This window comes from Rhamphochromis longiceps, linkage group LG18 (assembly GCF_057381845.1).
Source record: "Rhamphochromis longiceps isolate RC_006_pf linkage group LG18, R_longiceps_female_GT1.1, whole genome shotgun sequence".
Taxonomy (NCBI): domain Eukaryota; kingdom Metazoa; phylum Chordata; class Actinopteri; order Cichliformes; family Cichlidae; genus Rhamphochromis; species Rhamphochromis longiceps.
Genome location: NC_140574.1, coordinates 26,758,283 through 26,772,067, shown reverse-complemented (window position 1 = coordinate 26,772,067; position 13,785 = coordinate 26,758,283). Strand labels below are relative to the sequence as shown.

The 13,785-nt window shown below is 38.4% G+C and overlaps 1 protein-coding gene across 1 annotated transcript in view; it reads right to left on the bottom strand.

Annotated features, from left to right (window-relative positions):
• Positions 1-13,785, bottom strand: part of LOC146648504 (3',5'-cyclic-AMP phosphodiesterase 4B-like) — a 45,876-nt gene that overhangs the window by 25,684 nt on the left and 6,407 nt on the right. The window contains exons 3-4 of the mRNA XM_085390294.1: positions 9,506-9,647; positions 4,429-4,676 (exon numbers count right to left, since the gene is read on the bottom strand). Coding sequence (XP_085246420.1) covers positions 4,429-4,676; positions 9,506-9,547 — 290 coding nt within the window. The 5' untranslated portion in view covers positions 9,548-9,647. The remainder of the gene's footprint in view (positions 1-4,428; positions 4,677-9,505; positions 9,648-13,785) is intronic.

The window sequence follows — 13,785 nt, the reverse complement described above, 5'->3', positions numbered from 1 at the left end:
CAGCTGAAAAAAACAACAACTATAACACTCATAAAATAAGTATGCTTCACTGTCTGTACAAGCAGGGCTGGTTTTACTGTAATCTGCCCGTCTGGTTTGTTTCTTACGGGAACACTGTCCATGACAGTTCCATTCAAACTCAGCAGTTAGGAAATGACATACAAAGAGTGACCAGCTGCCTGATGTGTGATTAAAGGCACATTTTTGCTTTTTTACTAACTACGTTTTCTTTTACAGTAACTGATGCACTCACAAGCATCTGCCCACATCTTGATTACCTTCCCTCATTGTTTAAGATTAATGTATTTGAACACTAAAATTGAACTAATGATAATAAACAAATTTAAAAGGAAGACAATACAATATTGTAGAATTTATGGCTTTTCTTAGCATGTGATGCTTACAACCTTGATGCCATCTAAAAAATTCATATATATTAAAATTGTTTTTAAAATTGACAAGCAGAAATCAGAAAGAGCAACCAGAGAACTCATGCTCAGAGCAAAAATAAACCAACATGCCAACTGCTAAATGCAGCTTTCCTCAATAGTTGTTTGATCAATAAAAACCACCACAGATGCACACAGAGACATAATCTGTTTGTCACCACAGAGTTTATGTAGAGGACCGGGACGAGTTATTGTGTAACCAGATGATTGGGTCAGATGGACAGGAGTTTAGAGGTGCAAGGTCAAACTGTCAGTGCCCAGCAGGAATAGCAGATGCCACAAACCATGAAATGGAAAAATAACTCAGAGTCCTTGGCTTGATTACCATTTACATACTTCATTTTATTAGAAGTGCCACTTCATGTTTTCTCCACGTTAAAGCCCGCCTCTTTAATTTCTCCTACATGTGGGATTAACTAGGCGCGTGTCCCATTGAGACAGTCCCACACCTCTGCCAGAGAAGCTCAGATTAATGTGAGAACTCTGATTACACACATGCAGGAAGACCAGCGTCATCTGTGTTGTGCTTTGCGTCATTCAGTTTCAGCAAACAACATATTTTAACTACAGCGATCTAATCCCACAGTGTGAAACCAATCAAGAACCTTCAGTAAATATGCACTACAGTGGAAATGAAAAGGTTAAAAGAAAAAGAGCATCATGTTAAAATCTACCAGTGAAGTTATTTTTCTAAAATATTGACATGTAGAGTGAAAAAAGGACTCATATGCATATATAAAATACTCAGTGCAATAAAAAAAAGAGAAAACTACTGAAACATCACCTTGGAGCTGAGAGGTGTGCTCTGTTGACAACTTCCTCACTGAAGTCAAAATGTCCAGCTCTGCACCTAGGAGACCTTCGAAACATTTTTCTCCCTCTTCAAGGTCCACATCGAGCAACATAAAACAGTGACACTGTCTGCTCACTCATACATACACACACACTTTTGCAGCCTCCCCTTTCTGTCCAGTAGCAGCCCACGTGCTGGAATAACGTAGGCTTGGCAGATGCTAACATGCAGATCTGGGCTGAAGCGCAGGAAAAACGCACCAGCAGTCGCTCTGTTTATCTGGCCGCCTGTCCTTTATCCCTCTGTATTAAAACACAGCGCCGACAAGACTTTACAGTGGGACGTCACGATTACGTTGAAAATCCAGATCCTCATTTATTTGCCAACTTTGGAGATTATAGTTAATGTGCATTTAATGTACACTGTACATATTTCCCCAGATGAGAAAAAAACCCATCTGTGTGTTAAGAGACAGTACAGTGACTGTGTGGTGTAAAATAAAGAGGAGAACTAGCAGGAGGTTTCTGATGCCGTGATGTGTTATTAAAGCTGCAATATGGCTAACACTATTACTGTGCTCTTCTTCTGATAGTAGACAATGTATTATTAGAAATTCTCTGGTACTTAGCTACTATTTATAAAACTCAATGTCCATAGCAGTAGTTGATTTCTGTGATTAGGCTGAAGGTCTGTTGACTTGGTTGACATGTGGAAGACTGAGGAGAACCAGAGCTTAAGTAAAAGCCTTCCACATACAGTATATACAGCGGGGTCACAGTTCCACGTAGGCCTGGAAATTGTCAGGAAATCTGATGCTTGGATTAACATTTAAAACCACCAGAGATTATGAGGGGTACAATGAATTTTACAGACTACTAATCAAATCAAAGATAATTTATGATCTGACCACAATGTCAGATTTCAACTTGCATGTCACTGTCTGGTACAGCAAAACATTGCTCACTAAGCAGCCTTGTGGTAGTGGGACTTGGATCATAAGTAGGTGAAAGTGTCAAATTACTTTTCTAGTTGCATGATAACCAGATGTATCTAAAGAACAACCAGACAGGTCAGAAGTAGTCACGCTATCAGCAGATTGATATGTTTTTTCACTTAGACATGAAAGTTACAAATTAATTTGATCAAAGACAGAGGGTCCCAAATAGAAAATAGGAAAAAAAAGTACTGTCAAAAAATGGCCTGACGCTAAATGGCTTCTCAGGAGAAAAAACAAGGCTAAACTCTTTGGACTGGATAAAACCATTACCAATGTTTCACAACTGACGATTGAGGGGAAAAAAAAATCCTGTTTCCTGATGAATTCAAGTTTGTGGCATTAACAGAAGGATTTATTTAAGAAGGGAAACAAAGGAGAGAATCGTGCCGTAGTCTATAAAAACAACATGGGCTAGCCACACACATTAATGTAAGTACATCCCAGAGGAGAAAGTCCCAGCACGCTGCTTTGCTCAGCGTGTACTTTTAAAAATATTTTAAGAACTAAAACATTTGTGATGAAATCACGCCCCAAGGGTGAATTTCATCATCTGAGTATTTCAACACTCTGTACGTACAGCACAGGGATGTCTGCCAATCGCTTTGGTCTTGGAATCACAAATGGCTTTCCAGAGATGTCTCACACTTTTATCGTAATAAAGTGTTTGCTGTGTGTTTTATTGCAAGCTTGCAGTGACAACCCCATGATATTGGGCTATATGAATAAACTTTACCTTATGTAAGGTATGACATAAAGGGGACTGTTTCCTGTTAATATATCTTTTTTTTTATGTGTTATTTCAGGGTCTTTTTCCAAGGCATCTTTCCACACCAATGAGTTATTTTTTTAAAAATGAGTCCCCTGAGCTCTAACTCATCCTGGAGCAGGGACATTTTTGACAACCTGAAATAAACTACTTCTAAATAAGGGTCCGCCTGAGTTACTAAATAAATCCACAATCACGACTACCTGCTGTAGCTCTTCAAAAACACATTACAGCTGACAAGCAAACCCACTACTTGGGTTTCAATCCTCTATTTTATTTATTTAATTCTCTCTTTAACACCCTCAAAAGAATATCCTTACCATGCGCTGGCTACAGTGAAGCGTCTGTATCGATGTAGACGTCTGATCGTTGCCTGCTTGCCTGAGGATCTTGGTGAGAGTTTCTGGCCAGAATGACTAGAAGTAACACTGCAACAGTCTGCCTGGCCCAACCCGACCCCTTTGAATTCTATACTAGTTTCCATTAAAGAGTCCGCTTTACAACCAAGTCTGATGCCGGACAAGACTGCACTAAAATATTCACTCACAAACTCAAATAAATATGTCTGAACGTATGATTTATTTTTATTGGTTGATATTATCCAGACAATCCTCCACTGCATTATTCATAATGCTAATCAATATGAACAGAAGCCTTTTTAAACAAGCTGACTGGCTACTCAAAAGCAGCTGGAAAACAAAGCAAAAAGTTATGGGGCGTCTCCAGTGTTGTGCAATAAACAGAGCAAAAGTTTCTCTGCTCCTGACCTGTAATCCAGATAAATCCAACCCATGTTTTTCAAAAGCACGAGGACATAGTATAAGCCTTATACAGATGAAAGCAACAAAAAATACAGACACCAGATAAAATAGATTCAAAAGATCTCAAAAAGCGAAAGTAGTTTGGTGGGATGAATTATAATTGCTCAACGAAATAATACATACGGGAAACTGCTATTCAGCAACTTCAAGTGTGTGCATGTTCTTCCCATGTCTGTGTGGGTTTTTCTGGGGAACTCTGGCTTCCTCCCGCATTCAATAGACATGAATCTTAGTTTGACTGGTGATTCTAAATTTGCCGTAACGTGAATGCGTTGTCTACCTCTTTGTGTTGGCACTGCGACAGACACATGAGCTGTCGAGTATGTACCCCGTCTTTCACCCCCAAAAAATTCATAAATGCCAACTTTGTTGCTTGCTTGCAAATCTAATGTCAGATCTAGATGGGAGAAAACACCGGCCTCCCGCTGTTACCCGGTACACAAGCTGTGCTGCTTTTCTCAAATTACTACATTATTACTGCAGCACAACAAAAGCACAAACGCAGAGAAGTACAAGGAAAAAAAATAATGCCCAAACGTGCGCAGCATCGGTGCCGCCTTATAAAGCGTTTGAGCGTGTCAGTGTGTTTATCACAGCCTCACCTGTCAGGGTCAGCCTGTGTGATGTCAATGCGAGGCAGAGAGGCGATGGGCAGGCTCGTGGGTCTGCTATGGGTTACGGGATCTTCTTCTGGTGTTAGCGGCCTTCCCCTTTCCCTCTCCTTCTCTGCCTGTCGCCATGACAACGGAGGCAGCTGCAGATTGCCAGAAAACCGCCTGTGGACTTTGAACACCTCCACCCCGAGAGTGTTGCCTGCAGAAAACTGTCCCACAGGAGGCTCCTTATTTTCCTGACAGAAAGGAGATAATGAATGTTTAGCTTTGATACGAAATTGTCTCAGAAAAAGAAAATCAGTAAGGGAAAATGTTAAAGAAGTAAAAAATGTGCATAGCACATAAGAAATACTATAAATAAGAGGATAAAATGTAAAACCATGGGGGAAAAACGTGATTTAAAAAATAAAAATGGATGGATGAAATTAAAACCTTGAAGTTTTATGCATTCACAGGCCAGTGAAACTACTTTACATCCATGTCTTACCTTTCTATGTAAATGTCCTTCTTATTAGACATTTGTTTGAACTTTTGTCAAAATTTGCACATGTAGTGTGAGTTGTAGCCAAAAATATATTTTGTGACCTCTGACCACTAAATTATAATCGCATCATCCTTCAGCAAACAAACATTTGCACTTAATTCATGTGAATTCAAGCCTTAGGTTTTTTCGGTCAACTGCAAAACCTAAAGCTTCCAGCTATGGTTGGAAATGCAAAAATAAATAAATAATAATAAATAAAAAGTGCCAGCTGATATGTCGATGAAGCTGTGCAGAGTGTAAATATTGTATGTTTAGTGCGCCTTCTTTGGCATGAAGTTTCCAGTATGGATCACAGAGTGATTCATTGAAATGATGGGTTGTAAACAAGTCAGCGTACTGAGGAAACAGAAATGGGCTGCCAGAGCTCATTCTGCATATATCAAACAATTTATGTTCACAGCATGCAAGAAGAAATTAAACACGTCAAAGATTTCATGCAGACAAGCAGCATATGAAGCACAATAACAATGAGAGGGGGAAAGGACGGGGACTGAAGAATTCCTAGAATGGGTCTGAGGCTATCGAGCAATGATTTGGTTTTTTATGTCAATGTGGCCACAGGAGGCTAGACAGACAAGAAGAGTGAGAAATACAGAAGCTGACAGCTAGTGTGAAAAGGAAAGAGCGCGAAGCTACAGTCTAACCTCCCTGTGATCCAGACGGAAAGCTTACCACTGTTTAACAACAACAACAAGGCTCTTTAACCCAGTCAGTATCTGATATCCGAGGCAAATACTCTTATGTTGCCCTGCAGTGTTATTTTCTAATGTAAATATTTCATATACACAACAGTCTTAGTATAGATTTTTTAAGAGAGCTGTGAACACGTGGAACAACTTGAAAAATGAACTTAGTGCTCTCTAGTGGACAAACCATGCAATGATTCATTCAAATAAACCTATTTCACAGACACCATTTAGAAATGAAACTGGGGTTTAAAAAGTAGTGAGGGCCAGAACTGTTTGTTTTAATGTATCACATTTAAATTACAGCACTTCTGATCCAATGACCCAAAGAAAAGGCTACACTTCTGCAGAAACCAAGTCCTAGAGTTGCAATATAATGAAAACCAGAAACTGTAATGAATTTATTCTGTACACTTCCCCATTCTGAAATATAGAAGACGGATGCTGAAATAAAAATAACAAAATACATAATTATTCCTTTGAAATTAAAACAGCACAAAGTAAAAGTCACTTACTCGATTGCTGTGGTTCTGATTCACTACTCATGCCTAAGCCAATCAAATATCATTACACACTGATTCACCTCTCATTTTGAAAAAATAAAATAAAATAAAATAAAATGTAGATCCAGACTTTAGTGATGTTATAGTTGGTTAAGGCCATGTATGAAATTGTAGGCAAACACAACTGTTACTAATGGCATTAATGAAGATTCTTTACATGATATCTCATTAATTACATGGTAACACTGGGAGTTTAATCTTTGTATAGTATCACATTTAAGTCAGTGTAACAAAGAGCCAAAAACACAGGATCAAAATTGGGAAGCACATTTGATGACAACAGTGAGGAATAATTATATGGTAACTTTCAAAAACATAATTATGCTTTCAATATTTGGATTAATAAAAAGTAATACGATAACATTAATATGCTAACTCGATAACAGCAATATTTCAAAAAGTAAGGAAAATTGTGTTTAATCAATTATTTCAACAAATCTGATACCGTTGGACATCCTGTTCATTTCCCCTAAAATGTCCCACATTTGTAAGGAAAATGCATTTGTGGGTGGAGCAGCAGAGTTCAATATGTGGATGGCGCCCATGAAAAACATGACAAATCTTCTCTGTCAAACTCGAAAGGACCACTGAGAAAAACATTCCAGGTAATACGGTTATCCAGTTACAGCAGTGATTCTTCACTGGTGTATGGAAAGCACATGGTAAACTCAACTGAGTGTTCAAACGGATAGATGTTTGGACAACATATAGATATTATTTAACTGACAGTGTACACAGCCAGGTGTCTGTCTAATGGGAGAAATGAGAGAAAGATTATGTCATCCCATTTCCTCTTTCCAATCAATGTGACTGACAAGTAATAGCAGGAAAGTACCCTGCAAGACATAAATGAGAGATAACTGCAAAAAAGACGGGAACAGGGAAGGAAAAGACTCCGAATGACAGAGTGAACACGAGATAGTTGAAGAAACCAATGCAGAGATGGGAGTGTGCTGTCCTTTCTGATTGTCAGTAAACCCACTGCGCTTCACTCCCCGGCTCGTTCTGTGCAATTTGCCTGACATATTGCTCCTGTCTTTTTAAAGATATATTCTTCCTCTCCCAGGAAAATGGGTGAAAATTAAATCTGGCAAAACATAAACTGTCCGGAAAACCAATCGAAGTTTGTTTCCATTTACTAAACCACTTGTCAAGCAGAGAACTAAATAGTCTCCTGTCAATATGTCAGTGTTATTGGGTAAATTATTTATTATTTGTTTATTGATTGCAACTGTTGTCTCGCTATGTAATTCTATTTCTCCACTGATCACTTGCCCATGACATCAGGAAGAAAGTATAAGGCCAATTCACCTTGTATATAAAGTATAAGCCAGGGGTCGAAACATTAGTAAACCTGGATTTGTAATGTGTGTCAGAACATGGTCATAAAAGGAAAGGAACTAAGATGAAAGGGAAAACAACAGATCTCAAACGGAGGTAGTGTAGCTGCACAGAGTCAAACAGAGGTGGAGTGGGTGTTTTCTCCAGGAAGATGAAAGGCCTTTCTTGGCTGCAGAGCTGAAACAGCTCCAGTGTTTTGTGGGGGACTTCCAAAAAGCCTTTTTGAGAAAGGCGATCATAAATGAGACGGCTTTAGGAGTGAAGCTCCAACAGCATGGCTTTATGTAGTGACTGAATTATTAAACCTTTCAGCAAAGACGGGAAAAATGACTCTTGCTTTAATTATGTAAGTGCTACAGAATCTAAAAGAAAGGTAGGACACATCAAACACTGTCGCATAGCGAATTCATGCTTAAGGAGCTATTAATCTTCTCTGTGAAGCAAACAAAAACCTCAAGCTTGGAAATGAACAAAATTAACACACACAGTGGATAAAAAGAAATAAACAAATCTCTTTGAATAAAGTAATCTCTGTTACACTTTCAAAACTACCAAACGCCAACATGTGAGTCATTTAGGGAACACTACAGCAGCCCACAGCCACAGCCAAATTCTCACATAGTGGGAAACACTGCAGTGCACAGCTATAAAAAGCAGTGTAAGTAATTACTGAAAAAACAGAACAAGTAGAGAAAAAATATTTAAGGCACACCAACATACTATGTAGTACATCCACTCACCAGCCAGTTTATTAGGTACACCTTACTAGTATCAGTTTGGAACCCCTTTTGTCAGAGGTGCTTTACTTCAAAGAGGTGCCGGACAACACATTACAATACTGGTACCATATGATACTGAAATCAACTTTCTTTTCCATTCAGAGCTTCAGTAGGACGCCTTCACCATGCACCGAATGTATTGAGTTACTGGCTGATTAGATATTTGCCCTAACAAACTGTAGTAAGGGAAAGAAGCAGCCGACATCATAAGGTTCAGAAAAGAGAGCTCTATTATGAAGCTATCAAAAATGTGACCACCATTACCAAAACAAATGTTTGCATTAGAGTAAAAATACAAAAAAAGTAAAAAATGTTATACATCTTGTCATGATTAACCATCATGTTACTTTACACTGGATATTTCCTTCAGCTAAGAAGCAAACACAGCACAGAAATGCTTTGCATTAGGCAGGCAATACATTTAAACAAGAAATACATTTTTGTATAGCGTAATAAATAAGGGGATAGAGGGTGATAAAGGCCAGTCACAGCAGGAAAACTTTCATCATCCAGAATTTTACTTGGCCTCTGTGCTCGTGTTGGACAGTGTCAGTGTAAATGAACTGGCCTGCCTGCCCAGTCATAAACACCACTGACACAGAGGAGAAGCAGATGGGCCTCTCTGTCAGATCCTTGTCCTTCCTCCTCTTATCCATGTTTCCATTCAGTCTATGCCCTGAATGTTTCCTAGTGTGAGCTGTACTTTAACACGTTCATCCTCGGCTCGCTCTGCCTCTTGCTTCTAAAGTCACTCCTCAACTCTCAATCTTCATCTTCTTCACTTTCTCGTACACACACAAATCATGAACACATGCACAAACACACACACACCAGCTCCCTCTCTGCAGTGTATTCTGCCAGATAGCGGTCTGTTGTGTACAGTACAGTCATCTGTTTGTGAGTCACTGACCGCCACACAGACATACTGCAGTGTGTTTTCCTGCTAGAGCTCAATCTACCTTTATTCAGAAGGAAACACAAGGAAGACAAATATTACAAAATATATGGAAATTGCACAAATACGGAACCAGAAACCTTAAAGGTGAGGCACAGAATTTCAGATAAAAGGAAATTACATATTGCAGGCTAATGAATGCATGGACGGACTCATGATTTAGCAGATGGTTGGTGGGGAAAAAAATCAGCACTTACATCACCTGGTGTTACTCCATGCGCACTCCTACTCTTCTTCATCCTGAGGGATGCGCAGCCAGACTCTCCGTCTCTGTGTCAGATCCTCCAAAAATTCAGTTCTTTCCTGCGTCCTGTGCTGTGGGCAGCTTCACCAATACGCCTGCACACGGGAAGCAGGGAGGGTGTGGGAAACAATGTTAAAGTAGCAAATTCCAAAAGTTATTCTGCCTCAATCATAGTAAATCTGTCTGCATTTGATGTCAGACTTGCTTTAGCCTTGCATCAGACTTGAACAGTTTTGACCGGCTATGTGGTGTACATGCAGTGAATAATTTGATACAAAGAAACAACCCTGCATGAGCTGTGATACATTGCTTTTCTATACGCATTTAAAAATCAGTGATTTACCAATTCCATCATTTGGATAAAAAGCATATAAAAGGTAATATAAATTAAAGGCAGTAAAAACCCTTCAGAAAACTGTAAGACACAACTGGAAAGCTTAGCATACTTTCAGTGTTAATGCTAAAGCAACAACAATCACGTTTACAAGCATTCTATCTATGCCAGCAGTGTGGCTTAGAGAGGCAATGCCATTATGTTAGCCTTAGTTAGTCATTGTGAATCAGAATGAAATACATTTATTTGTTGCCATCAAATTTTCTACAGACATTCTTGGTCTCAAGAAATAAAGCCTAGGGCCTTTTTTCGAATGGTCATAATGAAAGTGACATTCCTTACTGTAAGTGAAATATCTTTGACAACTATTGGATGGATGGACACAGAATGTGATCATGTCTTTGTTCTGATCGCTTGCTGATCACATATTCTGTATCATGTGCCCCTCTTAGTCTTGTCTTTCTTAAAACCGCACACAAGCCTCTTAAATATTAAGTGTTTAAACAAGCACTACTGTAAAAAAAAGGGTTTGTTAAAAAAAAAGAACCACGGTTTGTTTTTTTATAGTATGCTAAGAATTACTCATTAGTTAGGGGTGTGATACATACAGTTGTGCCTGAAGGCTTTTTAGTGAGATGCTGCTCACTGCAGAGCCCAGGACTGTTTGTCGGAAAGTCTTTCACGCACAAGCTAATATAGTGAAACGGTATATTTTCCAAATCAACACACAGGATTTGAACCCCAGTTTGTTGGGTGAAGGCACTGATTAAGCCATTCATTTCCCACATCATACCAATAATTTGTACCTTGCCACTTGAAACTACCTCATCTAACTTTCATCTAACTGAAAGCAGAATAAAGGATTTTGAAAATGATCATGGTGTGATCGTATCCAGCATCTATGGAGGTCCGAACATTCTGACCTCAACAACGAACAATATACACTTTTATACCCATTAGGTTAAAGTCCCCAGCTGTCTGATAGAGGACATGCATTGCTGTTAGCAAATGAGTGGCACCCGACTTGGTCTACAGAGCTGGCCTAGGTCAAGTTCCACTCATTTGGCTTTGTAGTGAGTATCACTTTGACTGCTTGCTTTTAACCCAGTTCCAGTTTCTGCCAGCTTCTCTGAATGTAGTGACTGCGCCCTCATCAATTATAGAACAACCACAGCTGGTGGAAAATCACCACAAGGCAGGAATGACTGACAATGTGACAGACATAAATCAATGTTTTCCATGTCATGATTGATTCCCACAGTGTGGCACCCACATTAACCTGATTTTGGCTGGCACTGTGTCCTCGCTTATAGATGTTCAAAACAATTACCTAGTGTATGTGCGGTGTGAAAGTGACTTCAAACTGCCCTCCCAATGAAAAAGTGACTGTTCCATATAAAGTGTTTTGCTTTTTTACTACAAACTGACAGTTGTTTATAAACTACGCCACGTGTAGATCATTTCCTGAAAAGTTAAACAATTAATTCAAATAATTTTGAGAGCTTTTTAAATCCTCAGCAAGACTCCTTGGGTATCCCCAACCTTTTCTTCTGAAGTGTGCTTTTCTTTAGATATTTCTTTCATTTATTTTAACTATAGCATTAACTAATAAAATATCCATTTTAACCGTGGCACTGTTTCAAACAGTGTGCAAATATGTTGTAAAAGTTTCATAAGATTTACTTTTTTGCACAACTGTAAACAATTACATTAAAAATAATAATAGAAATGGAAAGGTACAAAGATGAATGTACAATAAACCAGCCAACAAACTGATATATTTATGATAACCTTTGATACAGAAATCCTGAAAACACTACAGTACTTGCTTTAGGTAACGTATGCAGCTGCAATTCTTCTGACAGGAGCAACGTGCTCATCTATCCTTGTGTGGGGAAAGAAATGCCCACAATCATGGGAAAAACTACACACTGAAAATGGCAACTAGTGCAGCTGGCACTGTGACATTTCTTTTTAAGACTCTAAGAGTCAATCATTTTTATATAATTTAAATTGACAGAATAATTTCCTCAAACTTAAGACATATTTGAACATTTTCACCCCTCTTAAATAAAAAAATCTTAATCTGTTGTACTAATACAAGGGAAAGCAATAATATTAGTCTAAAGAGTTCTTAGTGTTATTGGCTTTGAGTCACAATTTTGGGATGTGTGATAAATTGCACGGAACTATTTTCTAACAACTACCCAATAAAATATTTTTAAACATGACTAAGGCTGAGACTTCACTAGCATTTATAATGTTTTATGGAAAAACCATTATCAAAGGCAAAGTTGTTTTTTTCTGTTAAAGTAAGTGCTAACCTATAATTGCCCCAATTATTAAAATTTCACAAATTTCACACAAGTTATGTGATTGGAATGTTCTTTCTTGATTATTAATAAACGTATCATTAACAACAAGCTACAGATTTGCCAATTATTTACTTCAAAAGCGACACCTACACCAGGAAGAAAACACTGTAAGAGTATTCTTAAAGGTATATATTCCCATGCCCTCGCATAAAGGTCATGTTACAGATTATCAGCCTGACCTACAAGGACTATTGTAGTGAAAAAGGACTGCAGACAGATGGTGAAGGGCTATGCAGAATCATGCAATATAAGCCCAGCACTGATAGACGTAATCCTACAATAGTTTTAAAGCTTTAACACTATTAGCACAATTAATCAAAGGAAAAGATGACTGTGTCCTTGCTTCATCAGAGATGCTGAGAAGCATGTGCTCAGTGTACAATATGCCCAAAAGTCCCAATTTAGTGTAAGTGTATAGATGTAATACATTTTTTAAACAAGGAGTCATGGGAGTTCGCAGTCTCTATGAGACCACTTATTGTGAATTTAGGTAGCATACACTGTTTAATTATTTGTTGCTATGCCACTGAGGCTACAATTTGAAAGCTGTGCCATTTCCAACTGTTCCAACTTTTACTGAGGTAAAACAGCAAAGTTATAATTTGCTTTTTATTATGGTGTTTTGTCAAAGTTTGGTTTAGTTTCTGTTTTGGTTCATTATATTTCAGACGATATTTTAAGGAGATCAGTAGATTGACAACTGAGGCTCACTGTCAACAAGGAGCCATTATATAGATGTACTACTGTTAAAAAAAATGTTTGTCACAATCTTACTTTCAAGTCTTGCTCCTTGCCATTTGCCTTAATAAGAATTTCAGGGCTCTGTCAATGCATCTAAGGAAGGGAAAGCCCTTTGAGGCTTGAGCATTTGAGCATGAAAGAACTCTCAATCAAAACATCAGTGGACTTAAGACAGTAGATTACACAGCCTCCACTTACTAGAGAGAGAGAAAAAAAGCTTCCCCTGACCTCCCATTCTCACAGCCTCAGCAAAAGATCACCCCCAGGGGTTGGTCTCTGCCTCTACAAATAATTGATTGTTGATGTGAAGCGGGTACCAGAATGCATGGTCATGAGGCAGCACTCAAGATAGGGATTGTAAGAATTTGGCATGGACTTGAAGAGCACATCAGAGAGCATTGTGCTATATGGATATTATCATTGCATTAAGGGGAAAAAATAACAAAAAATCTTTGCTTAATCTACAACTCGAGAGCAATGCGCGAGTCATGGACAGCCTTGGCTTTACCGTAATCAGTCACTGCACAAAACAAAGCTGCCTAAAAAGCTTCAAAGTACACTATAAGTGTAAAATTTCCTAATCAGATAAACTCCATTAGGGGGGCAAATCAAGATATGTGTAAGACAGCATAACAGTACACTGCCTACAAAACATAATTTACATTCCCTACAAGGTGTGATGATACATGATTTTGAGATACATGATAAAGTGCACCAATTAGATTATTAAAATTGTAGTTAGCGATACTATATTTTGTGTGGGGTCTATGGTTTCCTGTCACA